The 25,911-nt window shown below is 32.0% G+C and overlaps 3 protein-coding genes and 1 pseudogene across 3 annotated transcripts; 2 read left to right on the top strand and 2 right to left on the bottom strand.

Annotated features, from left to right (window-relative positions):
• The first annotated feature begins 615 nt into the window (after positions 1–615).
• On the top strand, positions 616–4,639 carry LOC125807521 (peptidyl-prolyl cis-trans isomerase FKBP62-like). The gene is made up of 13 exons (XM_049487245.1): positions 616–1,015; positions 1,265–1,351; positions 1,957–2,217; positions 2,308–2,382; positions 2,468–2,548; positions 2,634–2,828; positions 2,922–3,020; positions 3,131–3,306; positions 3,407–3,529; positions 3,650–3,796; positions 3,891–4,018; positions 4,108–4,228; positions 4,314–4,639. Exons 1-13 carry the CDS (start codon positions 835–837, stop codon positions 4,362–4,364), a joined length of 1,725 nt encoding a protein of 574 aa, XP_049343202.1. The 5' UTR covers positions 616–834; the 3' UTR covers positions 4,365–4,639.
• Positions 4,640–6,774: 2,135 nt separating this feature from the next.
• LOC125807859 (40S ribosomal protein S8-like) lies at positions 6,775–9,594 on the top strand. The gene is made up of 5 exons (XM_049487598.1): positions 6,775–6,853; positions 6,978–7,050; positions 8,156–8,489; positions 9,044–9,219; positions 9,323–9,594. The coding sequence occupies exons 1-5, from the start codon at positions 6,850–6,852 to the stop codon at positions 9,399–9,401; spliced, it is 666 nt and encodes a 221-aa protein (XP_049343555.1). The 5' UTR covers positions 6,775–6,849; the 3' UTR covers positions 9,402–9,594.
• Positions 9,595–13,737: 4,143 nt separating this feature from the next.
• On the bottom strand, positions 13,738–16,733 carry LOC125807962 (transcription factor bHLH62-like). The gene is made up of 7 exons (XM_049487723.1): positions 15,631–16,733; positions 15,150–15,215; positions 14,961–15,029; positions 14,767–14,838; positions 14,613–14,684; positions 14,368–14,467; positions 13,738–14,081 (listed from the first exon to the last, which is right to left on the bottom strand). The coding sequence occupies exons 1-7, from the start codon at positions 16,615–16,617 to the stop codon at positions 14,044–14,046; spliced, it is 1,404 nt and encodes a 467-aa protein (XP_049343680.1). The 5' UTR covers positions 16,618–16,733; the 3' UTR covers positions 13,738–14,043.
• An 833-nt stretch (positions 16,734–17,566) lies between these two features.
• Positions 17,567–17,695, bottom strand: LOC125808079 (5.8S ribosomal RNA; annotated as a pseudogene).
• Between the last annotated feature and the right edge of the window lie 8,216 nt (positions 17,696–25,911).

The following is a 25,911-nucleotide window of genomic DNA, read 5'->3' as shown; positions in this document are numbered from 1 at the left end:
GACCAAGTTCAAGACTCCAAATTACTACATTACATTGTCGTTGTCATTGTCAAGGAGATGCTAATGAAACATATTTTTCTTTTGCTTTACTTGTATACACTTGCTGTTGGTGTTGGGTAGTGACAATATTACAAACTCTAACCCTGTAAATAGACAGAACTATTTTGGAAGCTCATCCAGCAATGGTAAAGTTAACTAAAGACAACAAAGAAGGAAATCGAACACTCTCTCTTTATGTTGCTTGGTCTTGGAATATCAACTTTTATTTTTATCACAAAACATAATTTAGATATGGCATTCAAATTTAAACGTTTTAATCTTAATGAAAACAAATGAGAGGCATAAAACACCAGAACATCCCTAAGAGGATATATGTTTTAGAAACGAAAATACTCAAGAACTTTGGCTATATCTTAAATGAAGGTCCTCAAGTCCCCCTTATTTTACGACCCGTTTTTCAGTGTTGGCCCAAATTCGGCCCATTTCATTTGCCATCTAACTTAAAACTTTAATTAAAGATCAGCAGTTGGATTAATAAGAATTTAGTAGTGGTCCCCACTCTCCAATAATATTATCTAAATTTAAGAATTACTAATATATTGGTTATCTAAATTTAAGATATCTGGAAGAATCCTGACCCTTCGTCACGCTAAAGGTCTCTCAAAAACCTTGGAACACTCTAGAACCTAAACCCTTTCTTTTCACACTAGCTATCACACCATTTAAGCCTCCATCTTCTTCTTCTCCAACACGCCATTATTTTCTTTCACTGAGCTCGATTCTATCAATCAATCAATCTTCTGTGTGTGAGTGCATATTGTGTTTGACGGGAAAATGGACGAGGATTTTGGTATTCCACCGGTAGAGGGAATGAACGAGGACATGGATCTGCCGGATGACAGTTCGACCCTGAAAGTAGGCGAGGAGAAGGAAATTGGAAATCAGGGATTGAAGAAGAAGCTTGTTAAGGAAGGTGAAGGTTGGGATACTCCTGCGCCTGGTGATGAAGTCGAAGGTAATTAGTTTGCATATGAGATTTGTTTATGTTAATGTGTTTTTTGTGCTTGCAATATTGTTTTGATTAATTAATTGCAATTGTATTAGTTGCTGTTAATTAGTATTTTGCGCTCGCTAGGCTCGTGGATTGATTCTGAGCTCATTCTATGGCTTATGGATTATTTAATTTTCATTTGTTTCATCTACTCTGCGGTAAACGTGATTTTGTTCGTGTTATTTGAGCTCACGTTGGTTTTTGCATTTTCAGTTCATTATACTGGAACTTTGCTTGACGGAACCAAGTTCGATTCCAGTCGCGATAGAGGGGACCCCTTCAAGTTTACTCTCGGTCAAGGTTAGTGAATGTTCACTAGCATTTTGTATTTGCTTGTTAGTGGTTATTGAATAAACTTAAGTGATTTGATAAAACAAATGAAAGCTTGATAGCTCTAATAGGACCAGTATAGATGATATGAGATTGGGGAGCTTGTTTCCTCCAAGGGCTTAGTAAATATATGGTAACACGTAAATCTTGTTCCCTAGTTTAAAGTAGGATTTAGCTTGTCGAGAAGGCATGAACTTCACAACAGTAAATTTTTTATTACGAGAATCTGAAGATGTGGTGAAGCTGTTCTCACTAGCACTTTATAGCTCCTCTGAGATTTTCTTCTTCTTGTTTCCTTAGAGGATGATTGTAATGGTCTTTGGCATTCCAAAGTAGATTTCATCCTCAATTCTAGAGATTTTCGGGTTGAGAGGACTATGCTTGTCAAAGATTGCAAACAGAAAGTTGATTTGTTTGAAATCTAATTACATGAGAACTCATGTTAAAGCCAAGAAATACAGATTTTTTCATTGCGAGAAAGTCTCTGATATCTATGTAATTAGCATTTGCACTAGATGAATTCGATTTTGCTTCAAGATTAAACAGATATGCTGATGCTTTTTATTTCCTGATAGGACAAGTTATTAAAGGATGGGATCAAGGTATAAATACAATGAAGAAAGGTGAAAATGCTATTTTCACCATTCCTCCAGAGCTTGCTTATGGAGAGAGTGGTTCTCCTCCAACTATCCCTCCAAATGCCACTCTACAATTTGATGTTGAGTTGCTATCATGGGTGAGTGTAAAAGACATTTGCAAGGATGGTGGAATTTTCAAAAAGATCCTCACAGAGGGGGAGAAATGGGAAAACCCGAAAGATCTTGACGAAGTATTTGGTATGTATTATTAATTTCAAATCACAAGGGACTATGCTATAGCTGTTTGGAACATAAATTGAGCATCTTCTTTTGTCTTTTGTAATTTAGTCAAGTACGAAGCTCAGCTCGAAAATGGCACAGTGGTGGGAAAATCAGATGGAGTGGAGTTCACTGTTCAAGATGGTAACCTTTGACTACTTATGCCCCACAATGTTCTATTAGGTGAATTTTTTTTTGTAGTTTTGTTCTGACATCCCTAATGGAACAGGTCATTTCTGTCCTGCTCTTGCTAAGGCTGTGAAAACTATGAAGAAAGGTGAAAAGGTCCAATTGACAGTGAAGCCACAATGTAAGTGATGCTTGCTACCAAGTGACTGTGTAATCATCTGCCGATAAGAGGGCTGTTGTTAATAAGTCTGATTTGTTTGCTGCAGATGGCTTTGGAGAGAAAGGAAAACCAGCCTCGAGTGATGGAGGAGCAGTTCCACCTAATGCCACATTACAGATCAACTTAGAGTTGGTCTCGTGGAAAACTGTTTCAAATGTTACTGATGACAAGAAAGTATTAAAGAAGATCCTGAAAGAAGGGGAAGGATATGAGAGACCCAATGAAGGAGCTGTTGTTAAATGTTAGTTTGTCACAGGAAAAATTCTTTAGTTTGTGCTTGTAAGTTACATGAATACTATGATATCTGAGGGTTGTTTCAATTTGCATACTGCAGTAAAACTGGTTGGCAAGCTGCTAGATGGCACAGTCTTCACAAAAAAGGGCCATGATGGGGAAAATGAAGACAACCTTTTTGAGTTTAAGACAGATGAGGGTATGACTCCGAATACATTTTTGTTCCAACTACAGAGATCTTATGTTGTGATTTTCCCTGGACTTTAATACTTAACTAGTATTGATTGAGCTCTAATTTACCCTGAACAGAACAAGTAATAGATGGGCTGGACCGAGCTGTCTTGACAATGAAGAAGGGTGAAGCGGCGCTGCTTACAATTGCACCTGATTATGCCTTTGGTTCATCTGAGTCGAAGCAAGATTTAGCTGTTGTTCCTCCTAATTCAACTGTGCATTATGAGGTTGAGCTTGTTTCTTTTGTCAAGGTATGTGATGTTTTCTTTCTTTTTATTTTCTAACCTTGGATATATGTCACTGTTCTCTGGATCTATACTTTAATCATATACTCTTGTCGGTGGCTTGTAGGACAAGGAATCATGGGATATGAATACCCCGGAGAAAATTGAGGCTGCTGGCAAAAAGAAAGAAGAAGGGAATGCACTGTTCAAGGCTGGTAAATACGCAAGGGCATCTAAGAGATATGAGAAGGTAGATACCTGGCTTTTACTGTGTTGTTTAGAACTAGAATAGTGGGTCTTTTGTCTGTGAAGATCAAAATGCTATTGTGATGTGCCAGGATTACCTAACTGTACATTTTAACAAATGCAGGCTGCTAAATTCATCGAGCATGATACTTCCTTCAGCGAGGAGGAAAAGAAACAGTCTAAAGCATTGAAGATCACCTGCAACTTAAATAATGCAGCCTGCAAGTTGAAATTGAAAGATTACAAGCAGGCCGAGAAACTGTGTACCAAGGTATAGAACTCGAAACCTAGAAATTCCCCCCTTAAAAGAAATACTCATTCATCCTTTTTACTTTCTTCTTGAGGATTATTTGTGTGAGCTGTAGGTGTTGGAACTGGATAGTGCAAATGTCAAAGCTCTATACCGCAGAGCTCAAGCATATATGAACATGGCTGATCTTGATCTGGCTGAATTTGACATTAAGAAAGCTCTTGAGATTGATCCTGCCAACAGGTATACAACCAAGCCCATTCTATACTATACCCAAGCTGTCATATTTGTCAGTTATGGTGCTGAAGCTTGTTCTCTTATGTGATATCAAGGGATGTGAAGCTTGAGTACAAAGCTCTAAAGGAGAAAGTCAAGGAAATTAACAAGAAGGATGCAAAGTTCTACGGAAACATGTTTGCAAAGTTGACTAAGCAGGATGCAGCAAACTCAGCCGTAAGTGGCAGACTTTATAACCCCTAGACTTCGAGCTTTACTTCTTGTTGTTTTGTTGACTCACTCATGGCTTTGTTTTATGTAGAACTCTGCTCCTAAGGAACCAGAACCGATGAGCATTGATAGCAAGGCATAACTTTAACTCAGATATGACATAAAAAGGATCAGCATCATTATCTAGACGGTTCCGATGAGATGTCATATATACCATGGAGTCGTTATAGTTGGATTTTAGGAAAAAGGTTTTGCTGAATAACTTGACTGTAATTTCTGATTCTGCATTGGGTACTTGTATTAATGGATCCTCTTGTAATAGAGTTTCATCTGGCGTCTTTGGTGTGACATCTTTTAGTTAATTGTGTTTTGTCCTTTTGTTGAGTGGAATTTATTGAAGGTCATTCGAAATTGATGTAGGCAAAATCAGTTCTTGAATTGCAAGCAAAGGCCGTACTTCTAGAAATAATGATTGTGTACAATAATAGGAGTAGTAAAAATTATGTAACGGCGGGATTTGGACAAAATCGAAGAAACAGAAGAAATCTCTGATTCTTAAGACATGATAATTGGAAGGTGTCTGCTCTAGTATAACTTACATAAATATGATAGTGTAAAACCTAAATTACCTTTTATCCCTATTATTTTTGTAATTACATAAATCCCATATTTTTTAGGCATTTCGGATACATAATTAAGGATCCGGATACATTATTGTTGATACAATATGTATCAATCTGTGCACTTATTAAGAAAAAAAAAAGCTGAAAAATCAAATTAAGATCTCATAGTATCCATTTGTTGCACTAATTAAGGGGGAAAAAAAAAGCTGAAAATCAAATTAAGATCCCATAAATTAGGTTATTCCATTCCAAATTATTGTCAAGAATTCAAAATCCTATAGTGTAACAAACCAAAAAATTCAAAAACTAATTTCTTCTTCTTGTTCATCGTTCTCTCTGTTTCATAAAAACTTTTGTCGAAATTTCGGATAAGCGAGGTGAGTTATGAAGGATACAAAAGTGCTGGAATTATTGTTGGACAAACGATTTCTTTTGTGAATCTTCAAGTTCATCGAATATTTTTTCTATTTTGATTCAAGATTGTCGAAAAATTTGAGATTCAAAATTCTTCTCCAGTTCATTGAAGATCCTTTCCGTTTTGATTCAAAATTGTTGAAAATTTTGAGTTTCAAAATTATTCTCCTAGTTCATTGAAGATTCTTTCAATTTTGATTCAAAATTATCGAAAAATTTGAGAAGATACATCATGAAGATTCTTTCAATTTAAATTGATAAGTGTTGTATTTCTACTAGATACATTAAATAAGAAAGTGTTGCCCATAAGATTTTAGGTTTGAAATCAATACATTATTATTTGGTAATTGTTATGTATCAGATACATTTAGTATAAATCCGAATTTACGTATCATAACTAAAAAATTAATGCATGATACATTATTATTTATGTATCTTATTTTGTTTGAAAAATACTATATTTTAAAATAAAAAAAATACATTATACATGTAATTGTTTCAAAATAGCTTCTTTTTGCATGTGTGATAAATAACACGAAGTTTATGTATCAAGTACATTTCTATTGAACATGATAAACATTAATCAAAGATTCAACAACATTAGAGTTATGTATCAATACCTTAAATATGAACATTAGACATTGCATAAAACAAAGGTTATTATAGCAGTGATGTATCATATAAATGATAACACTAACAAAGACTAATTTAAGACTCAAAATAAACGAGATACATTAAAAATTTGTATCTTTGATAGTGATGGTCATGCTATGGCAGATCCAACTTTTTTTTTTTTTTGGACATTTTTCATTAGTAGAAAAAGAAAATAAATATTTTTCAAGAAATTTTTTCAACGACAATAAGGGCAGGGGCGGAGGTAATTTTATTTTTATTTTTTAAGATCAAAAAAATAAAAAATAATTATAAAAGAAAGAAATCGAAAATTGAAGTGATGGAAAAAAATTTACCTCTTAAATAATTTGAAATCATTAATTGGAAATAGAAAAGATTTGAAATTCAAAAATAGATTAATTGATTAACTTGAAAGAGACACCTTCTGAAAATTAAAATGAATTTGAAATTTGTAACTGCTAAAGAAGTGGAGAGAATTTAGGGATAAAATGGAGGAATGAAATGGGAGTGGGAAATGTGGGTGTAGGCTGAAAATATGAGTGAAATATTTATGTATCCGGAAGATTTTATGAATTTGAGGAATTAAGGGATTTTTGAATTTTTAAAAAAAGATAGGGATAAATGGTTATTAAGGTAAGTAAATGTGTGTATATAAGTAATTTTTCCAATAATATAACAACCATCCAAACAAAATGTAAGGAGCTTTTTTCTTTTCTTTTTGGTTTCTACCGGTGTTCGATATCCACAACTTCAATGAAATCCAAAATAAATGATATAGACGACTTGGGGTATTGAATCGAGATGCAATATATTAGCCCAAGAATGAAAAGCCCAAAAAAGTCAGAACTTTCAGCCCAGCCCATATCTTTAAGAACATTCAAAATGTTAGGGTTTTAGTGTTCTTCGTTCAAAGCGGAAGGGTGGTGTGTGAGGGGTGCGGCTTAGCTCTCAGTAACCATGGGTATGGATCTGAACCTGCTATATTTCCTTCTTCTCTACACTAACTAATTTCATGTGCAATTTGATGAAAAAAACAGACGATTTTTATTAATTTTACTGATTTATTTATGGATATGAATACGAAGGTATCTCACGAGACTCCATGCACAAAAGGCGTGCCACTGGTGGCAAGCAGAAAACCTGGAGGAAGAAGCGAAAGTTAGTGTTACTGCCTTTTTTTCTTTTGCCTGAATATCTGTCTCTATATTATTACATTGATCTTTCCGCCGTCTTTCGTTAGCAATAATTGTGCTCAAATCGTTAGATTATTTGTCATACTAGGTGCTTATTCTTTAAAATACACAAAGTTTATCAAAATACTGCATAGTAACGTATTGTCTAACTGGTAAATGTATTGTACAAAAGAATTGTCTTTCAGTGAAGTAAGCGGTTATCTCTGGTGTTAAGTTGGTGAGTATTAGTTGAATATTGATATTAATACCAGCAAATTGGAAGTGATATTGAGTAAATGTTGGGATAGTAGTAAAGAGAAAGAACTTCCGTGTATGCGCAAAGACTTCATTTATCGTTATGATGGAAAATTTACCAAACACATGAAAATAACTTCATTTCCTAGAATAGAGTCAGATTCCTTGCTATTCTTAATTGTTGTTTCAAAGGAAGTAGTAATAAGTACTAGCTACAGTAGAAATTGCAATATAACTTCCATTCTCCCTTGTGGAATTGGTAATTTTGCCAGGGTAATATTAATATGATTTGCTGCTCCTTATAAAAAAAATCCTGCACAGTAGATGTCTTCTCCAGGATCGTTTCTACAAGTATATAGTAATTCTAGAGTTGTAAGTTGGGAGATCTATATCAATCAAACAAGCAACTCTTCCAAGATTAGTTTCGGTCAGTGATAAGAATTAATGTTAGGTTTTTTTTTTTGAATATTATACACGGAAAATGAGGAGAAATGGGAGAGGGGAATACAATATGGGAAATCAAACTCCCACCTAAATGGTGGAGGTTATTGGAACACGTTGATGAGCTACCCTTAATCCCTAATAATTAGCATTAGATTAATTAAGATAATGGAAAACACAATCTGCATTTGTATAAAATGAATTGATGATTATGACAGGAATGAAAATAGAGTACATAAAATACTTATAACAAAATGACTGCTATAAAAATTATTGTTAGCATAGTCGTGTGAAAAATCTGTTGAAAATTAATTATGTTGTTGTGATGTTGTAATGGAAAGTCTGATTGGACAAGCTGCTGATTTTGTGTGAATATGTTTTTCTTATTGTTAAAGGTACGAGCTTGGCCGTCAGCCTGCTAATACTAAGATCTCAAGCAACAAGACAGTCAGACGCATTCGTGTTCGTGGTGGCAATGTTAAATGGAGGGCACTAAGATTGGATACAGGAAATTATTCATGGGGTAGTGAAGCTACCACCCGTAAGACTCGTATCCTTGACGTGGTCTATAATGCCTCGAACAATGAACTTGTTCGTACACAGACTCTTGTCAAGAGTGCAATCGTTCAGGTTGATGCAGCACCCTTTAAACAGTGGTACCTCCAGCATTATGGTGTTGACATTGGTAGGAAGAAAAAGGGGGCTGCTGCTAAGAAGGAAACTGCTGAGGTAGCCAAATTTTGTTATCTTTACTTCCATACCTGGTTAACATCATTTGATAAGTAGTTGTTGATTCCTTGCTATCTGGCTTCCTCAGCTCTTTCATTTTACTGTACAATCATAATTCATTATATGCTGCAAATTCTTCATCACGACTGTGATCTATGATTGCTTTGACATTTTTTGAAGTTTGGACATGATGTCCAGTTATGATCAGAAATAACTTACCCAAGATTGAGAAAGAATTGATAAAGATAGAAAATGTACGAGTGAATGGAAAAATAGGTCTTATTGAGGATACTTTTGACCTCTAACAATGCAGCGAAGGTGGTCTTTTACATAGTTTGATCTCTCCTCAGTCACATTCTACTGTATCTAAATAAGTCTATTTTTCCTAATTTACTTTGAACTGTTCAACTCCAGCAACTAATGTATTCCACTTTAATAAAAGTATCCTCTCATTTTTATATGTTTGAGAACCTGAAATGTCCATTTTGATGACCAAGTAGTGACGACTATCTTCTTTTCTGTATATGTTGATTATTTCTTTTGGTACATGGCAGGAGGGAGAAGGTGCTGCTGCGGCTGAGGAAACTAAGAAGAGCAACCATGTTCTCCGAAAAATTGAGAAGCGCCTGACAGATCGCAAACTTGATTCTCACCTTGAAGAACAATTTAGTTCTGGTAGACTATATGCTTGCATCTCATCTCGCCCTGGTCAGTGTGGCAGAGCTGATGGGTAAGTTCCGCATTGGCAACCTTGATTCCCGGCCTAGACTCGTGAGATTGTTTTTTTGCATCTGTTCCCATTCAAGTCATGATCTTTGTATTGCAATTGACAGGTATATCTTGGAGGGCAAAGAACTTGAGTTCTATATGAAGAAACTACAGAAGAAGAAGGGCAAGGCTGCAGCTGCCTAATTGGAGCTCTTTGAATTTTGACTAATTTATATGTTTTCTTTCCTTTTTCCTATTAAACAACTTGGTTTTGTGAGGATATTTTTCTATATGCAGTATTCTTTAATCTTACGATGAGTTGACATTGACGCCTGGACTTCGTTTATTGTTGGCATTCATTACTTGTTTCAGCTTATTCTGAATTTTTGTTTGCCATCCGCAGGTCGTTCTGGCTGAATTAGTGTTGCTTTTATTTCAGTGACCCGTTTGGGTTGGTTTCCTAGCATTTTCAACCATAAAAATAATTTTAGCATGTTTGGACATCAATTATTATTCCGATATTTCAATGTATTTTGTAGTTTTTTTGAAGTTTGTTGGAAAATCGTTTAGATGGGAATTTGAGCCATTGTATCGTGGTCCAATGAGATAGGTTTCTCCTTGCATACTAGATATCAAACGCTATTCACTTAGTTTTTGGTCCCTTGATTTTTGTTTCTACATGTTTATTATGCTTTAGTTATAGTTCTATTTATTGTGGTTACTGATTAGTTGAGCCTAGGATTTATGAAAATAGTCTTTGTGCCTTCCTGAGAAAGGGGTAAGGTTTGTTCCCTCCAAATCTCAAGTGACTTGTGAGATTACATTGGGTATGATATTGTTGTTGAAGAGCATTCCAATGAAAAGATTCATTTTCATTCATAAAGCAGATATTGCCTTTCTTTCAACTTTTAAGCAAGCTAAAGTGAAGAACGGATTTCAATGACCAACAAAATCACTCACACATGCACACCAACATATCTTCAAAGGATCTTAATAGTACGCTCAGACTGACTATAGATGGTCGGAGTAGATGTTGTAGATTCCGATCTAGGTATTCGCAAAGTGTTGTGTTGGATGCTCTGAGAACTACTAGTGTTTTTGTTAAAGGGAATTGAAGGATATTAGGCTTGGTCCTTGGATTCTCTCCTTTTTTGCCATTATAAATTAGTGGAATTGAAGATACCCAAATCCACCAGCTTTGATACAAACTTGTTACCAAACTTGTAAGCAACATAACTTGTCCAACATCAAACGAGGAAACACGACCATGAGTGAATGCAACAACCACTTTAGTTGTGACAAAGAGAGCATGATGTTGACATAGACAAAGACATCCTAACAAATGTTCGATCAAATATAAAAGAACATCCCACTACAAATTCACTTCCAACTACACTATCATTGCTTTTTTCTACCTATTTGGGTAAATTAATTGATCCTTAAGTCTTAAATTTCGATCACCCCCCCACCCCCCCTCAAGTACGTTATTCAATATAGTTTACTTATTCTAGATAATATCAATAACAAACAGGTTATCGATCCCTACTTTGCTCATTCACAATTACTACAACAAGAAAGTTGTCCCTATTCCTTAAGGGGGGCTTATTATACACTCCTCAATTTTTCTATGTTATGGTCCTTAAAGACTGAATTTAGCCGCCAACTCCACTTACAAGATTGGTTGAGTCTCAAGCGTACTAAAGTACATTTCATAGGATGCAAAATGGTTGTGGGGAGACCAACTATTTGGTGATTTAGTTTGTAATTTTGAGTCCTAACTATTTTATGTCCTACAAAAAGCCATCAAATTTGCGTCAGTGTCTATTCACCTCAATCTGTCTAAACATTCTTTTCTTGATAAAGACTTCACTTTTTTTTGCTTGTCATTTTCACTTTAATCGTGCCCAATTACCTTTTTATCCTTGTATGAAAACCATTATCACAGTTTGGCACATGATTTTGACAATGTAACTAAAAGCACTTTGAATTAAGACTAATAGATAACTAGGTTTCACATGTTTTATGTCTCATTCATTACTTAGTACTTTACAAAAACACTATTAGGCAACCATTGATTTTTATGTTGACTTTATAGATCACTAATTTATTTTTCTAATATAATTATAAGAGTTTTAATGGTCAATATATTGAAAGAATGGGAACATGGAAATATACTTTCTGTTTCAATTGTTATCTTTAAGTTTTACACAACACATAATAAACAAGAGTAAATTGTACAAATTATGATACATGTAAATTCATGACGTCTATTAAACTTGATATTATTTGCTGGTCCTCACGCTCAAAAAAGTTGAATGTTGTGTGTGATTGAATGCTCAAATGACAGAGGTTCAATTTCTACTTAATTTTTTTTTTCTTATTTCTTTAATGTTGCACCTATGATCTAGAAATTCTAGATCCATTTCTAGTCATAAAAGGATTGTTTGTCCTGGTGAAAGGGATACTCTCGTTTTAATTGCTACAATACACATATGGTATAATTCTTTTATGCGTTCATCTACTTTTAGCTATAAATATATAAAACTTATATATTTATGCAAAAATATAAATTCTCATTTGTAGGCAACATGTTCAAGAATAGCTGTAGCCATTTTGGATTTACAAACAAGTCAATTGCCAAATTGATTCATAGTTAGAAACGTGTAGGTAAAAAATTCTCTTCTAAAACATTTTGAATTACAAACAAGTCAATTGCCAACACTATTCTTTCCATTTTCACTAATCCTTTTTTCTCTTGTATATCTCTATGTAATGTAATAATTTACTTTGTAGGGTAGCCAGTTAAGTTAATTAATCTTTTAGTAATTAATGGTATACTTTGCAATGGACACCCTCACGTTTGAGGCGGATACACAATTTAAATTTCAAGAGTTTCACCTTTAAAGATTTTAGTATTAAGCCTATTATAATTTATACCTACTATTTATTATAATTTTAATGAACATTTACGTAATTTATGTTCTGCATTACAAATATTGAATTCAAATAAATCAGATCAGAGTATACATCCACCCTTGTATTCCAAATTTACATGCAAGTTAGGAATTTGACAGAATCTAATACCTTTAACTCACATGTTATATTTACATTAAAGAATTTATTTAATATTAATAAATACTTTATTCAGAATCCATAAAAAAGAAGAAGTTATGACTGGAATTTCTTTGTCTGCTTCAGTAAAAAGTTAAATGAGTCGAAACAAAGAAACCACTGATACACTAAAGTAACTAGAGTAACTTTATTCTTTTTACTTTTTGATTATCATGAAATAATTTATGAGAGTTTGCTTTTTTTCTGTTTTTTTTTTAAATACTTTTTTTTCGAGGGGTCTAATTAAATAAGGGATCACATCACATATTATGAGAGATAAAACATTTTCTATTAGACAGTTTCATATCTAGAACTCGAATTTAGAATTTTAATTAAAAATGAAGAATATTTTTCACTCTATCACGATAGTTGATGGTCCTTACTACTGTATTCTTAAAAAAAAAAAGAGGAATCTTCTGGATTAATAAATTTCAGATTGGAAAAAGCCAAACAGACATGGAAAAAGAAATACATATGTTATTTGTCTTTACTTCTCCAAAAATAAACATTAGATTAAGAACAAACATCTAAGTCCTGTCCAGAAAATCATAGTGAAAATTATCTTTAAAAATAGTAATCTAAATCTTGAAAAATAATATTATTGGAATTATTTGATATAATTAATAGTGTGAACACAGATCTTCTCTTTTTTTTGTGTGGCTGGGGACAAGTTTGTCGGTCTAAATATCTTGAAATATAATTAGCAAAATATTATTATGTACTAATTTACTATAATTTATTTTAACAATAGAAAACAAAAGAGAAAGAAGATTTTATTTTTTTGAAAGATCTTTCTTATTAAAAAAAGTTAAACGCTGCAAAGCAGAAATATTTTTGTTAAACCCAATTTTTACTAGTATTAACCTTTCCATTACTTTATTTAACCTTTTTCTTGTTCACTTAATTATTTTTGGATTAGTTGGAAAATTTAAAGTCCTTTAATTCATTAGGTCTAGTCAGAATTGCTCAATTGCCAGCCTGGGATTTAACTTATAATAATATTTTTATTAAGAAAGTTTGTAAGTTAAGGCTTATGATATTTTTATTTTTTTATTATTGGACTTTCTAGCACTGTAAATCATAAGAACAGAAGCTTCTCTACCTGGTTAGTCTATTGAAAGTTATCCACTAAATACACGACATGTCGAAAGAGGTAGGTTCAATATTTATTATTTACACATAAAATATATATTTTTAGTCATATATATAATATTATTTTTCATCGAAGGGAGTTCAGATGAAATCACTAGGCCAAGCTAGCACCGTCACTGTCACTAATACAGCTGGTTACAACATAACTTAACAATCATAAATGTTTGAAAATTCTGATTTAATCACTGTTTAATTTGACACCAACCATAAGCAAATCTCTTGAAAGATTTGGGATTATATCTTGTCAATTGATATGATTTAACCAAAAGAACACTAATGAACAATTATTTGAATAATTTAAGGTTGTAATAATCTCCATTTTTAATTGCTTTACAGAGAAATACTCATATCTTACATGAGATGATGTTAACATTATACAGTAAATACTATAATAGCTCAACAAGAGCAAAAATTAAAATTCTCAAATCAATTATAGATTACAATAAGTGGGGAAATATTTCCCTTAATGCTAATCCTAATCTTGTTGATTAGCAATTTCTGAAGCAGATTAAACTAAAAATCTCTCTGCTTATATACAGCAAGCTCTTTCTCCTGTGGGGATTTGTGGACAAATGAATGGTGATTACATCTTAATTTTCATGTGAGATTCAGAATTAGGCACTGCATCAGAAGAAACAAATATATTAATCATAAATTAAGGTTTTCTCCTCATTATCAGCTAAAATTCATTGTATAAGTGTTAAGGGTCGATAGCGGAATACTGCGGTCCACACTGTCTAAAAAAAGGTCACTCAACTATGAGAAATTGAGTGATTTTACTACATAATTCCTCATAGTTGAATGACTTTTTGAGATATTTACTCTAGTTGCAATAGAAAGTGCGGAGTCCCAATTATCATAACTCCCCCCACCCCTCAAAAAAATACTTCGCTTCCCCTTTTCTTACCAGGGAATGTCTGTGACTGCAATATCAGATCTTGGTTAGAGTTCTGATTAAATCCCATCTGGACAATGCTTTGGAGGTCATCCTCACAGATTGTAGGAAGCTGTATAAATGAACTCTAATCAGAAAATGCCAGTAGAGATATCGAAATTCTAGTACCTTTTTTTTTACATAATATTGGACGGAAATGAGAGCGATATAGTTGGTTAGGATTCATATAACCGACGAGTTATTAAATGGTTTATTACCTGAGCAAGATTTTCACCATATCCATCTACTGGGAACACATGTTGGTGCAAAGAACCACTTGGTTGACTTATCTGAAACAAAGGAAAAATAACCCCATGAATTTCCATTTGAATGTAACAAGGAAGTCATTCATTGATATATATCAACACTTACTTCTTTGTGAAGGAGACTATCTATGTGAAAATCCATTCTTGGGTTCACTGAAGCCAACTTCATAGACAAGAACTACAAAATGTTGCAATAAATATCAATTAGAAGCTACAACAACATCTTTCGTGTAAATCCCACAAGTGGGGTCTGGAGAGGGTAGAGTGTACACAATATGCTACATCTAAATCTTGAATTACCTCAACTTGGTGTTGGAGTGACTGGACATAATTTATAATTTCGTCGAGCATCAATGCTTTTCCGGTCACCTAGTAAAAATTGTTTATTTATGTTAAAATTGGAAGTTAAATTTAAACCTCAATGTGATCATCAAGAAAGTTAAAGAAAATGATAAAACAAAGAAATTACTGAAGTATTTGGGGACAAACCTTGTTACAGCCTGGTACAAGATCTTGCAAAAGCTTCATTCTTTGACTGATCTTTTCTCTACGGACCTAATCAAATGGCAAACAAGGCAATAATTAGACAAAATTACAGATGAAAATTTTGCCTTCAAATTGTTGCAACTTGCAAGTATAATTAGCAAGTAAAAGTGTAATTTCTCTCTCTCAAAATTTAAATTTTTAGATGAGGTCATCACACATTAAGCCTCGGGTTCAAAACCCAATGGAGGCAAAGAAAAAAAAACTAAAATGATTTCTTCCATCTGTCAAAGAGTTTGTGCATAGTAGGAGATCACAAGTATCTCGTGGAATTAATGGACGTGCCCACATATTGGTCTAGGCACTACTAGTAAAGAATCAAACTTGCATGTAAAGACAGGTTGACAATATAATTAAGTAAATAAAAATTGTCGTATAATCATAATACAAACTAGAAAAAAAAAGATGATGAACTTCTTAGGCTTACTCTTTCAGCTAAACTATGGCTATCAGTAGCTTGACCCCTTCTTGCTCTAACATGAATGTAATCCTTTTGTGGCTCCGCAATCTTTCGGTTTTCCTTTGCTTCTTTCTCAGCTCCATCATCTTCACTGCCCTTTTGTTCCTCCATTTTAACAGTTCCATTGTTACTCCCATTAACTTCTGTTGACTTTGCTCTCTTTTTTCCAGTTTCATCTACAATTGGCACATAATTCTTTGATTTCACTGCTTTTCTTTTCTTAGAATTCAATACATTTCTTGTTTTTGACCCTATTTCACCACTTGGGTCTTGCTCAGAAACAGAACACTCTTCATAAGGACCTGAAATTTTGCCCAAATTCAATCCCTCACACATCATTAGGCTTGAGTTTTTGTTTTGCACAACAGAAGGGCTACTCGATATTCTACTCAAATTTCCTCTCCCCATAACCCCAGTACCAGATCCATAAAGCGATTCTTCATTATTCAGCTCAAACTGACTCGTTCTGCCATTAAAACTACGGCTACCAAAACAAGAGAACTTAGCACCTGAAAGAGAGGGAAATGGAGGAGAATTCATAAGAACTGAGTTCCCCAAATTGGGTAATTTATCTTTTCCAATTTGGTTCATTATGGGTATATGTAATTTCGGAGGAGAGTTCATGGGTGTAGTATAACACGAAGTTCTAGTGGAATCACAGTTATTAGTAAATGGGGTTGAAGGAGAACTACAAATTGAACCCAAATTCCCAATCAATTCGCAGAGTGATGAATTGGAATTTACTGAGTTGGACGGTACTGGAGATGAAACTATCGGACTCAAAGCTGAATCAAAATGGGTGTATTGATTATCTGTAGAATTATTGTCCCAATGGGTATTTAGAAAGTAATCTGAATTTTGTTCTTGAGGTGAATGTAGAGAGTTTAATGGAATTTTGGGGTCGAAATGGAAAGGTGGTTGAATTCCACCATTAGAGAAGTAGTCACTATCCATGAAAGAAGAAATCAACACACAAAAAGTTTCAATAGAATGAGATTCAATTAAGGAGGAAGAAGAAGGAGAAGAGAGAAAGAAAATGGAGAAATGGAATTAAATAGAAGAAAAGGAAAAGTTTGTCTCATATTTATAACTTATTTCTGTTGCTGAGAAATAATACTACGAAGCTGCTCGACTACCCATAATGCTTCTATTAGTAATAATAATTTAAGTTGTGTTATATGTTGGCTAATTATCTTTTTGAATTTCTTATCACCTAGTTACGTTTACTTTTCTAAAATTTACTATAGTCAATCTCGTACACTTCTTTATTGGTGCATCTAAATTTATTCTCTTCACGTATGTCTGAAGTATCTTAATCTCGTTTTCCTAACTTATTTACGATGAAGGTCATTTCAACCTTGTTATGTATAATCATGTTCCTAATTTAATTATCTTAATACATCTACACATCCATCTAAACAAGTTATGTAGATAAATTTATTATTTTCTAAACAACTTGTTTTTGGCAGGTCAATCATTGCGCTAATTCAAACTTCTCCGATTAAATCGGAAAATGTTGGGTTAGCATTAATTATAATATATGAATTATGATAGTAGTAATCATAGTTACTCCAATCCATCCATTTTTCACTTGTTCACTATATTAAAAGTAGATGTTCTCAGTAGCGAATCCATATAGGTTTCAGGGTTCACCCGAACTCTCTCGCCATAAAAATATATTAAGTATATATAAATTATTATTTTTATATTTATGTGGATAGATTAATTTTGAACTCTCTCACGAACAAGAAGCAAGATATAGCATAACGATAGATCTCTTTATAAATGAACCCTCTTGTTCAAGGTTCAAATGTCATTGTGAACATTTCATTTTTTTTATCTTCTCTTCATTTAGTTTTCACAAGACCATCTTGTCTAGGGTTTTTTTTTTTTTTTTGATGCGTGACGCCCAGGCAGACGTGCCCTCGGCCTAATGGCTTCGGGCTCAACTTGCGTTCAAAGACTCGATGGTTCACGGGATTCTGCAATTCACACCAGTATCGCATTTCGCTACGTTCTTCATCGATGTGAGCATTTTATTTTTTTAGCTTTTCTTTATTTAGATTCAAGACCATCTTGTTCAGGGTTCGAATCCCATGGTGAATATTTTATTTTATTTTTAGCTTCTCTTCATTTAGTTTCAAGACCAATCTTTCACCCTTTTTAAGAGTAGATTTAAATCCAAAAAAATCTAAACCTGAAAGAAAATTCAAACGTGCTAAATGGTCTCTTGTAACAGAATTAACTTTTTGTACCGATAAATTATATACTACTACTTCATTGGAATTGTGCTTTGTTGGCTTATTCACATGTTTATACTTTTATTTTCGAACCCCTTGAATGAAAATCATGAATCCGTCACTAGATGTTATGTTAAAAAATAATGTAGTTATCAATTTTATCTATCTTACTCTTGTTATAAAATAATTCACTTTCAAAATTAAATAATTTACTATTAATAGTGAGATAGTAATATTGTAGCAAGTCAAATTACACGGATAGAGGAAGTACTGTATAATTACTATTTCTTCGAAATACAATTTAAATATTCTTCACACATCTCTTCCAACCGGCATAATTACATAATAAATTCATTAATAATAAGTTTTATGTGACGGTGTAAGAACTTAGAAGTTTCAAAACACTATCCAAGACTAATTCTGCCTTAAATTTCAAATATAATCTCTGCTGAAAAAACGTTTAATTAATTTCCTTGAAGTATGGCTTACGGTGTGCAATATTTTAAGGAAAGAGTCAATCTATCAAATTCTATTTCAACTCCCAACTAGTTAGTTGTGACGGTGACCGAGGAAATTTTAGTAGCTTAATTGTTTGATTAACTGATTTTTTATCTAGTGAATGAAAGTTTGATTTCTCACTTTGTAATCCCTTTTCTCATTTTTTTTTAAATTTTTTTTAAAAATTAGCTGTGGTTAAAACAAAAACAAAAAAATAGTTGAATTTTTTTTAAAAAAAACATATAATTTTTTTAAAATTTATTATAATATGACTGAATCGTTCGACATGATATCTTATGACAAGATCTCCTATTTTGTTCATCAAGACTATATGTTTGAATCATGAGTATTCTGCACTTTCTAAGTTTTTTTTTTTTTTTTTAATATAAAAATATCCCTCTCGATCGAATTTATGAAATACCATTATTAATAAAAGAAAACAAATAGCAAACACATTCATGTTTTTGTGAAGATGAAATAATCTCCTATATCAACTTATAACTATTCTTTAAAAATATATTGTGAAAAAGTCATATAACTAAAATAAAAGATATAATCAATTACGAAAGCAAATCTCCCTAAGACGAGTATGCGATTCTGTGAATAAGACGAAATGCATGAATAGCCAGTCACAATTTGAATAGAAGAAAAATATCCTATAAAAATTTCGTATTACCCTCGTCTCATTTTATGTAACTATATTTCAAGAATGAGACGAAGTATTGTTAGATGGTAAAAAAGTAAATGACCCTTTGAATAGGATGTCACGTAGTATTACAGAAACCTCGAATTAATACATTTTTGTCACATATATACATAATATATATTGTCCAAAAACAAATGATTTGTAAGATCCCTCTTTGATTTTGGGCAGTAGTGGGAATATGGGTTGGAAATTGACAATTGACACTGTTATGTCTCAAATATTGCAGCCGCAATGCCAGCCATATTTGCCAATATATGTATATTATATTCAATCATGTTACTATATACATAATTCAATATATATGTCTTCCTATACCAACCACAAATAACACCACGTTTTCCAATGAGAATGATGCATTGATAGTATTGTTTCAAAATTAATAAAGATTGTGGTGAAGTAATCGTGAGGTTTTATTCATCTTTGATGATAGGTTTTAGATATGAAAGTAGTAGTGTTGGCCTTTTCAATTTTGGGTTCAGCCATAGATAACTTTGGTTCTAATTCGATATTTATAATTTAGAATTCAATAACTTTGAAGGATTAGAATCTCATTTTAATAAGCTTCAAATTCTGGAATTCGCCTCTAGTCTCATATTCGAGTCATGGATATAAATTACATTTGTTAGAAAGTGCTTTGATTTCAGATGTGTGACTTCCTGATGTGAATCTGAATTTAGTCCAGGTGGAATCAGAAATTTCACGAAGGGTGTCCAAAAAATAAAATAAAATAAATACTAGTGAGAGATTCGAACACGTGAGCATATCCTAAGCGCTGGCTCTTTCAAGGCGTCTAAAACCTCTGGGCTACTACACCTTGAAAATATATTTTTTTAATAAAAAATAAAATGATTAGCTGGTATTATTTTTCAACGAAGAGTTTCCAATTGATTATCCTGACTATAACATAGCTACACCCCAGACAGACTACAAATTGGTCGCAGATTCACAACTCTTAGCCATTTCCAATCATACAATACCTAACTAGAAATTAGCAAATACAGTGGGAGAGTATGATTTAGAAGCCACAAAAAATAGAAAGGTAAAAGGATTTGCAATATATGCATGTGGTAAGGTATCCTAGTAAACTCGCGATTCATCTCAACCTAGTAACTTTTATTTAAATCATATTATTACTCATAAACATTAATTTGAAATTGTTATTTAAACCTAATTTCATAGTCTATCACAAGTCTCCATTGGTCGATAATGATAACATATTATAACTAATTAAACTATGTAGGTAAAAATATATTTATCGAATAAGAATATTATTCTGTAGAAGTTGGGAACATAATAAATACTTAGAAAATTAAAAACGTGGATAAATGAAATTTCTATTTTCGGGTTTTTTTTTCCTGGTCAATGTTCAAACACGGTATGTCACCGACTTAATTATTAACACTGGTAATTAAGTGGTCATTGAAACTTCCATGGCTATGCAGTAGGAGGATCTAACACTATATAAAGTGTTGCTAGTCTCTTTGATGCTCTAATTAAGGTCAATAATTGAGCTATTATTGACAAAATAAAATAATATTTTTGTTATATCACTCTTTTGGACTATTATTTTCTCCGGACCACATTACTTGACGTCTTTATTATAGTACATATCCACTAACATTCAATAAGTGAGATCTGAGGAAGGTAGGGTGTACACAGATCATATTACTACCTGTTGTTTCTGAGTCTTTATTATAAATAGATGGTAAAAAATATATAATTGTTACTTCAAAAAATTAAGACATGATTAAAAAACATGCTTCCCGTTTAGCTATAATTCTTGGAAGTAATACTCCAATATTGTGATTGGTTAGATTATCATTTTTTTTATTGAAGGAGATTAAAGAGAGATTATATTTTGTATGAGTAAAGATAATAAATAAGGTATAACAGTCGAACACATAGTTTGTTAAAAAAATATGACAAGTAAAGTGGTCTAAAGGGACTCTCAAAATCGTGCAACCAACTAACAATTCTTGGAAATTTTCAATAATAAAGATAAAATACGTATAAAATAATAAATTATTACTTGATTTTTGAAATTGAATAAATAAAAATGAACATTTATTTTTTATATGATAAATGAGTGAAAGTAAAGGGAGGAGTATTTATCAGGCATTTTTTTTCCCAGTATTTATTAGGCATTTGGTTTTAGCAATATTTGACTATATCTATTTTGGCACAAATACATTTATGTCATTGGATATCTCTAGTCTCAACTACTATTTCGTAGCCTTTTTCTTGCAGTATTATTTTTCTCATTTATAGCCTTTTTCTTGCAGTATTATTTTTCTCATTTATAGCCTTAGTCATTGCCTTTGACCAACACAAATACATTGCCAAACAATTCATGTCCAAGTTTTTACAGCAATGTACCAGCGATTTATTATCAATGTGATGATTAAAATGGGATAATTTTAAACACTATTAGGATCATCATGGTGCAGGCTTGTAGGTCTCCTTTATTATATTCTTTTTATTATACAAGAGAGAGTTTCAAGTTGAAGCAGATACGTCTTCATCAATGTGTCTGCTTCAGCAAGGGTATTTTTGAAAAATAAAATAAAAATTCTTTTGTTCTACTTTAATTTAACTAATTTTCTCTTATTATAAAAGAGAGAGTTTCAAGTAGGCACGGCTCCATTGACGTGCTTTAGAAGAACATTTTTTGTGGTGGTGGTGGTGGTGGTGGGGTGGGGTGGGTGGGGGGGGTTTAAAAAAACTTATTTGTAGTTTTTGTTATACACTTATATGTATGAGTTTCGTGGGAAACAATTCTTATTTGTTTGACGGTGTATATATTTTTTATGCACGATTTATTATTGAACATCTTCAACAACCATCTGTATTTAGTTAAAGAAACTTTTTTTATACAAGTTTACAACTAAGGAAACCGTTTCTTTATCAAAGAAATAAGAATTTGGAATTCAAAGAAAACCGGCCCGTAGTTCCTATCTATCTTTCGTGCATTAGGTAAATTCGCTTATGTGCAATAGCTCGCAATTTATATGAGATATGTATATCGTATTTCACAAGTTTGGTTGACAAACTAACTAAAAAGGTGTTGACAAGACGAATCGATTCTTAACTTTCATAATGAAATATCATCTATTGCGCACTAACTCAGCTATCCGTAACGGGTAGACTTCAAACAATGTTGTAAGGAGAATATCTTGCAGTTTGACACATCTAATCATGATAGCATATATATGCCATATTAATGATTTTTTGTTTTAGTATAACAATTTCAGCTTCTATATTAAAATTTTTTACTAGTCTTTAACATAATATTTTAAATTTTATGGATAAGATTCTAAAATATTGTAATGTAATTCTACCTGTGAATTCATATAACCAAAACATGACTAATGAAAGTATGAATTGTGTCAATTTATTACCCTAGTCTCTAAGTAACCTAATTGCTACTCATATAAACATAAACAAATAGAAAGAAACACACCAAAAAACAAAAATAATTAAACTAAAAAATAGGTATGTGTGTGATTGAAAAGCAAATAAAAAAATAATGTGTAATTAAATCAAGTGTAACCATTGTCTACCAACAAAAGAAGCATGAGAAGTAAAAAATTAGACAATGTTGCTTGATGGTCTCTACAGTGACATATTGACACAAACTTATTTTTATAATATAGTATGTGTCATAAAATGTTGGGTCTATGCCTTGTCATGTACATGCAATCACAATTAAGCCTTTTAATTTTAATGATGATGATAAGATTAACAACTTTGAGTAGGGGTGTGTTCGTGGATAATTAAATATCTTGGCTGCTTTGGATTATTTTATTCAAAACAACTATCGCATTAAAAATGATCTTTAGCGGCAATTAATTAATAGCAATAGCTTAATTGCTACTAAATATGTACTTTTAGCGGCAATTAGCACTCTTTGTATATGTCACTAAAGTCTTTAGCGACATTGGATCTAATGTCAATTAACTAATGCTGATAAACGTTTTAACACTCTTTGTTAATGTGTATATTTATTGCCACTAAAAGATGTTTTTGTTGTAATGAACACTCACCTAATTCATGTGTCATATTTCAAATTTCAAGAGTCAAATAGATTTACGCATTTTTTCATGTATTTAAATATTTTGAATGAGAAATTACAGTGACTTATACTTTTTATGTAAATTTTACTTGAGAAAACATAAAAGTTCAAAGTCCAAATTTACCATCAATATTTTAAAGTTTGATTCTTCAAATTAGAACCGTATCACATAAATTGAGACGGAAAAAAAATTAATAAGCCCTAAACTTATAAAAAATTGTGAATTTTAACTATACTTTAAGTAGGGGTTCTCAAAGTGGCCATCGGTGCAATTTAAATTTTTCATGCCTTAGAGCATGTTTGACATTGTTGTTGGGAGGCCCAAAACACTTATTTTTAGAAAAAATTAGGGGAACTTTCACATATAGTCACTCAAAAATAGCCTAATTACTCTCCATACCTATAGTTTGATAATTACAATTCGTAGCTACATGTTATATGGAGGAGAGAGGCGAGCGAGACTGGGAGAGAGAGAAGAGAGGAGAGAAGCGAGAGAGGGGGCAAAGAGTGGGAGAAAGGTGAATTGTATATGTATATAGGTTAGATAATTGTATATTATACATATGTATTTGTATATATGGCAAGCGAGATTGAGAGAGGGAGGAGAGAGGTGAGCGAGATTGGGAGAGGGAGGAGAGAGGTGAGCGAGATTGGGAGAGGGAGGAGAGAGGCGAGCAAGAGAGGGCAGAGAGGTGAATTGTATATGTATATAGGTTAGATAATTGTATATTATACATATGCATTTGTATATATGGCAAGCGAGATTGAGAGAGGGAGGAGAGAGGCAAGCGAGATTGGGAGAGGGAGGAGAGAGGCGAGCGAGAGAGGGCAGAGAGTGGGAAAGAGGTGAATTGCATATGTATAAATGTTAGATAATTGTATATTATACATATGAATTTATATATTCTAGCGAATTTTACATATACAAACGTGGCAAATTATACAAACTCGAAGTTAGCCCGCGTAATTAATGTATAATGTTAGTCGTGAGTGGTAATTATAGCAAACTATAGCTATGATGAGTAATTAAGTAGTATAAGTTTGCTTAACCGCGTAATTTTCCCAAAAAATTAAGTGTTTGGTAAATCAATAAAAGTATTTTTAAATGGAAGAGGAAACAATTTTTCTGCGGTTGGGAGGAAGCTAAAAATTTATGTTTTTAAAAAAAAGCAGAAACAAGAAATATTTTTCTCAAGACTAAATATTCTTTTCATATATACATAATTACATATTTATCAATACATTTCTTATTAATAAATTAGCATATTTCATAAATATGGTTAAATTTCATTTAAGAATTTTATTTTTTATTTTATATAATGAATTTTATAATTTACTTTACGTTTATATATTATTATTTTACGTATTATTTTGTATAATTAGAAAAAAGGTAACAACAATATTTTTTTCAAAATTAGAAAAAAGAAGAAAAAAATAACAATTAAGATTTCAGCCTCCCAAAAATATATAATATTGATTTAAAATTTAAACATGTAAATTTTAATTTTAAAAAAATAAAATTTAATTATCTTTTTTATAATAGATATTTAAAATAGTTTTTCTCTATAGAATATTTTTAATATTAGAAGTACCTAATAGTTGCCCTTTTTTTGTAATTTGACTCTTAAGTGCACTTTTTTTTTTAAAATTAGTCAAACACAATTTGCTTATGAAAATCACTTTTCAAATAAATTAGCCAAATACGAATTTTCAAAAATATTTTTAAAAAGTGCTTCTAAAAATAAGTTATTTTTAACAGTAATGTCAACCAGACTCTTAAAATGACAATGTGCTGAGGTTAATGACTCGATCAGAATTATGCAGCCTACTTAATTGGCTTCGAATGAAATGGGCTGTAGAATTGAGAAGATTCGGCCCAATGGCCCAAGCTAGTTGGCCCAGCTTAGTTTATGTTTTCATTTTGTTTTATTTGAGGTTTCTGTAATCTGCAAAGTCAATTTCTAGAAATAGAATTAATTCAGTTATTCACAATTCTCCTCTATTATTTTATGTGTTTGCATATTATTCTTCAATAAAAATGACAAAAATGAAGGGAAGCTTACGGGTAATGATATTAAATATAAAATTATAAAATTGTTGCCTATAGTCTATCATGGTCGTCTCATTACTACTTCTGTTCAACAATACTTGGCTATTATTAATTTTGCACACTTCTTAAAAAACTATAAATATAAGGGTAATTTTACTATATTACTCTTTGAATATAATAAATATAATGTCTTGAAAAAATAGAATGGAGGAATAACTATTATTAATGATAAGGGTAAATTAGAAACTAAATGTAAAAATTATCCATTGATTTCATAAAATGGACAAGTATTATTAGACATACCAAAATAATATAGTGGACAACTATTATTGGACGGAAAGAATATTATGGAAAGATGACACTTTTTAGATAGAGGCAAAAGGAAAGATATCTCATATAAATTAGGACAGATGAAATACTTAATTTAGCTAATCCAAACAGGTTCGTTTTGGAAATTGGAATCATGGTACATGCATGAAGTGATAGAGCGATTAAAAGCAGTCAGCACATCCATAGCATTAGCGTGTTAATGAAAACTTAAAAGTGTATATACACAACGAAAAGGCTAAGAGTTTGTTTAGATTGACTTGTTTTAAATATTTTAAATGAAAATAATTTTTAAATACTTTCCTTTAAAATCCTTTTAAACACTTGCTTAAAGCCAAATAAATCAAAAGTCATA

The sequence above is a fragment of the Solanum verrucosum genome, unplaced genomic scaffold (assembly GCF_900185275.1).
Source record: "Solanum verrucosum unplaced genomic scaffold, falcon-dt-bn FXZP01000183.1, whole genome shotgun sequence".
NCBI lineage: Eukaryota > Viridiplantae > Streptophyta > Magnoliopsida > Solanales > Solanaceae > Solanum > Solanum verrucosum.
Note: the sequence above shows the minus strand (reverse complement) of the source record. Positions and strands in the feature narration are given on the sequence as shown.

What these genes read in the sequence shown, in the direction of transcription:
- LOC125807521 (XM_049487245.1), top strand. Translation starts at nt 835, where the DNA reads ATGGACGAGGATTTTGGTATTCCACCGGTAGAGGGAATGAACGAGGAC. An exon ending in ATTGACAGTGAAGCCACAAT is followed by an intron (nt 2,549 to 2,633) that starts GTAAGTGATGCT and finishes TGTTTGCTGCAG; the next exon opens with ATGGCTTTGGAGAGAAAGGA. An exon ending in TGAGTTTAAGACAGATGAGG is followed by an intron (nt 3,021 to 3,130) that starts GTATGACTCCGA and finishes TACCCTGAACAG; the next exon opens with AACAAGTAATAGATGGGCTG.
- LOC125807859 (XM_049487598.1), top strand. An exon ending in ACCTGGAGGAAGAAGCGAAA is followed by an intron (nt 7,051 to 8,155) that starts GTTAGTGTTACT and finishes TTATTGTTAAAG; the next exon opens with GTACGAGCTTGGCCGTCAGC. An exon ending in CAGTGTGGCAGAGCTGATGG is followed by an intron (nt 9,220 to 9,322) that starts GTAAGTTCCGCA and finishes TGCAATTGACAG; the next exon opens with GTATATCTTGGAGGGCAAAG.
- LOC125807962 (XM_049487723.1), bottom strand. Translation starts at nt 16,617, where the DNA reads ATGGATAGTGACTACTTCTCTAATGGTGGAATTCAACCACCTTTCCAT. An exon ending in ATAGTCTCCTTCACAAAGAA is followed by an intron (nt 14,685 to 14,766) that starts GTAAGTGTTGAT and finishes CCTTTGTTTCAG; the next exon opens with ATAAGTCAACCAAGTGGTTC. An exon ending in ATGGTGAAAATCTTGCTCAG is followed by an intron (nt 14,468 to 14,612) that starts GTAATAAACCAT and finishes TCATTTATACAG; the next exon opens with CTTCCTACAATCTGTGAGGA.